This window comes from Bison bison, unplaced genomic scaffold, assembly GCF_000754665.1.
Source record: "Bison bison bison isolate TAMUID 2011002044 unplaced genomic scaffold, Bison_UMD1.0 scf7180017864484, whole genome shotgun sequence".
In the NCBI taxonomy this organism is placed as follows: Eukaryota; Metazoa; Chordata; class Mammalia; order Artiodactyla; family Bovidae; genus Bison; species Bison bison.
The window spans coordinates 1,185,184-1,188,041 of record NW_011495044.1 but is presented as its reverse complement, the minus strand read 5'-3'; the positions used below and the strand labels follow the sequence as shown (position 1 = coordinate 1,188,041).

Sequence of the window (2,858 nt, the reverse complement as noted above, 5' to 3'; positions counted from 1 at the left end):
GACACCAGTGTCCGCATCTTTGAGCAACATTTGTGAGTTTGGGATCTCACGGAAGCTGAGGTGGGAGAGGCGATGGCCAGGGAATGGGGCCGTGGATGGTCTGCTTTCTGTCCGTCCCTCCCTCCCACTAGGACTCCTGAGCCAGAGCTCTTCAGTCCATGTTCCCTTGGACAGCTGGGCCCACCGCCCCGCCCGGCAGCTGAGCGGCACCTGCTGCTTCTGGGCAGGAACTTCTCACAGTGGAGGAGACCCACCCAGCAGGGTGAGGCCACAGCCTGCAGTAGGGGTGGGGGGGGTCTCAGAATGACTGATCCTGTAGCCTCTGACCCTCTGGGGGTCAGTGAGGGATTGAGAGGGATCAGTCCCAAGACCTTCATTTTGTCCCTTGACCCCATAGCTGCCAAAGCCGTGCAGCGCTTTGAGCCGGGAGGTGACGGGAGCATGGGGCGAAATGCTCCCCGGCAGAGGTTCCTGCTGCTGGAGGTCGTGGACAAAAAGGTAGGCGTGGGGCCAGGGGCTGGGTGGTAGGAGGGGCTCTGTGATCCCGCTGACGCTGAGCCCTGACTTCCAGCTCCAGCTACTGACCTACAACTGGGCTCCAGACCTGGGCGCAGCCTTGGGCCGTGCTCTGGTTCGCCTCGTGCAGTGGCAGAACGCACGCGCCCACCTCATCTTCTGCCTCCTCAGCCAGAAGCTGGGGCTCTTCCACCACTACGGCCAGTTGGACTTCCCAGTGCGGGATGAAAAGGTGCCTGCCATCTGGGCCCCTCCTCTCCTGGGTGGTCAGCTAAAGGAAGCTGCCGTCCGGAAACAGGAGAGGGGACAGACTGAGAGCAGAGGTCGCAGGGAGGGCGAGTCAGAGAGGCAGCCACGGGGTAGGAGAGGAGGTCTGAGGGCAGAGGCCCTGGACCCATTGTGAGACTTCGTCTCTCTCAGGAGCCAAACCCATTCCTGCTGCCGACCGTAGAAGCAGAGACCCTCATCCGGAGTGCAAGTCCCCCGCTGAGCCGTGAGCAGGGCCGGCTGAGTGGGTCCTCGCGGGGCGGGGGCCCCCTTCCCCTGGACACATTCCCCTTCGATGAGGCCCTGCGGGATATCACGGCCGCCCGCCCCACCTCCTCCCTCGGCCCTGTGCCCAGACCGCCCGATCCCGTCACCTACCATGGACAACAGTTCCTGGAGATCAAGATGGCAGAGCGCAGAGGTGAGCGTGCTGGGCCGGGCGGCAGGCAGGGCCAGCTGTGGAGCCCGGCAGGAAGAGGGGTGGCTGCTCCTGGGGTCTGCCAGTAAAAGCCTCCAACCCCTAGAGCTGGAGCGCCAGATGAAGATGGAGAACCTGTTTGTCACGTGGCAGCAGCGCTCCGCCCCAGCCAGCATGCCCATCAGTGTGAGTGCCCCGCCCGCGTCCTCCGGATCGCCCCGTGACCCTTGCCCTGGCCCCCCCCCCTCCAGCACTCACTCTATTTCTCCAGGCTGGGGAGCTGGAGACCCTGAAACAGTCATCCCGCCTGGTGCATTACTGTGCGACGGCCCTGCTCTTTGACCCTGCAGCCTGGCTGCATGGGCCCCCAGAGACCTCGGGGCCCCTGGAGGGACAGGTGAGGCTCCAGACTCTGGATTTCTCCGGGAGGACCTCTGTTCCTTGACCCCTGATAGGGTGGTTGCCGGTGGGTAGAGTCTCTCTTAACCTCCACTCCCACAGCGGCGCCATCGCCCTGAGTCGGCCTCTGGAAGTCGAGAATCCCCTGCCAACTGCGACTCCTCGGACGGGCCTCCGCTGGGCGCCCGGGAGGAGCCTTGGTTGAAGGAGCTGAGCTTGGCCTTCCTGCAGCAGTACGTGCAGTATCTGCAGAGCATGGGCTTTGTGCTGGTGCCGCTGCGGCCCCCCTCGCCTGCCCGCAGGTGAGCGTCTCCCTGTTCTCCTCTCCTCCTCCATGGCAGGTGAGGGCCCACACTCCCTTCCCCTTGGGTCCTGTTTGGGTAATTAGGGCCATGTGCACATTCAGCTCACCAGGCCCACGCTATGACAGTTCATTTCACGTATCCAGATATGTGAGTTTGTTTTCTCCCTCCTGTTTTCAGTTTGATGCCTTTTCAAAGTAGTAAATGTAAGTCATGCTTTCTTACTCAAGATGCCCCCTAGGCCCAGAAAGCCATTTCCCACCTCCTTAGTGTTTCTGTAGCCAGCTCTCCATCTCCCCGGCCTCCCGTTCTCTCCCCGGCCTTAGGAGGAGGACAAGCCTGCGCCTCCAGGATGTTTCATTCAGTTGCCCCTCTCATTTCTCCGGGACAGACCCCAGGAGGAACTCTGCTCATTGCCCTCCACAGCCAGGTCCCAGCGGCAGGGATTTCTCTGGTGTTCACGTCCTTCCCATTCAGCTATGTTCTTCTCAAAAGTCAGAATGCCCTTTTAAAACCAAAGACACTAAGGTTAAATATATGTTTCTAGAGGAAAATTTTAAATCAGACCTTCCTCCCTCTCAAGTCTCTCCAATCAATAGCCCTGGTCCCTATTTCCTTGAGAATTAAGTGGGACATTTCTTCTTGCCAAAGGCTTTGACCACTGCCCACCCCGCCACCCCCAGCAACAGTTCCAGGAGTTTGTAGTCCTGAGTATGATAAGTGGGTCTCATTGGCTCTTTCTATTTTGTCCTCATTCAAAGTACTTCTCTTTTTCCCCTTTGTCTCTGAGTTGAGAAAGGAAGGACAATAGGCTTTAGATCACTGAAACTGACCTTCCCAGCTCAAAAGAGAACCCCTTTTCCCTCTCAGAGGAACTGTCCTTACCAGGGCATCAAGCATCCACTTGAGCTTTCCCCGTGAAGTCTCAAGATGGACATCACCCACTCCCCTCCCAC

General features: G+C 59.4%; 1 protein-coding gene across 1 annotated transcript in view; it reads left to right on the top strand.

Moving 5' to 3' along the window:
• SZT2 (seizure threshold 2 homolog (mouse)) overlaps positions 1-2,858 on the top strand; it is a 52,669-nt gene that overhangs the window by 41,918 nt on the left and 7,893 nt on the right. Inside the window, exons 56-63 of the mRNA XM_010862796.1 lie at positions 1-32; positions 132-262; positions 398-498; positions 572-748; positions 937-1,204; positions 1,308-1,387; positions 1,473-1,598; positions 1,703-1,902. Coding sequence (XP_010861098.1) covers positions 1-32; positions 132-262; positions 398-498; positions 572-748; positions 937-1,204; positions 1,308-1,387; positions 1,473-1,598; positions 1,703-1,902 — 1,115 coding nt within the window. The remainder of the gene's footprint in view (positions 33-131; positions 263-397; positions 499-571; positions 749-936; positions 1,205-1,307; positions 1,388-1,472; positions 1,599-1,702; positions 1,903-2,858) is intronic.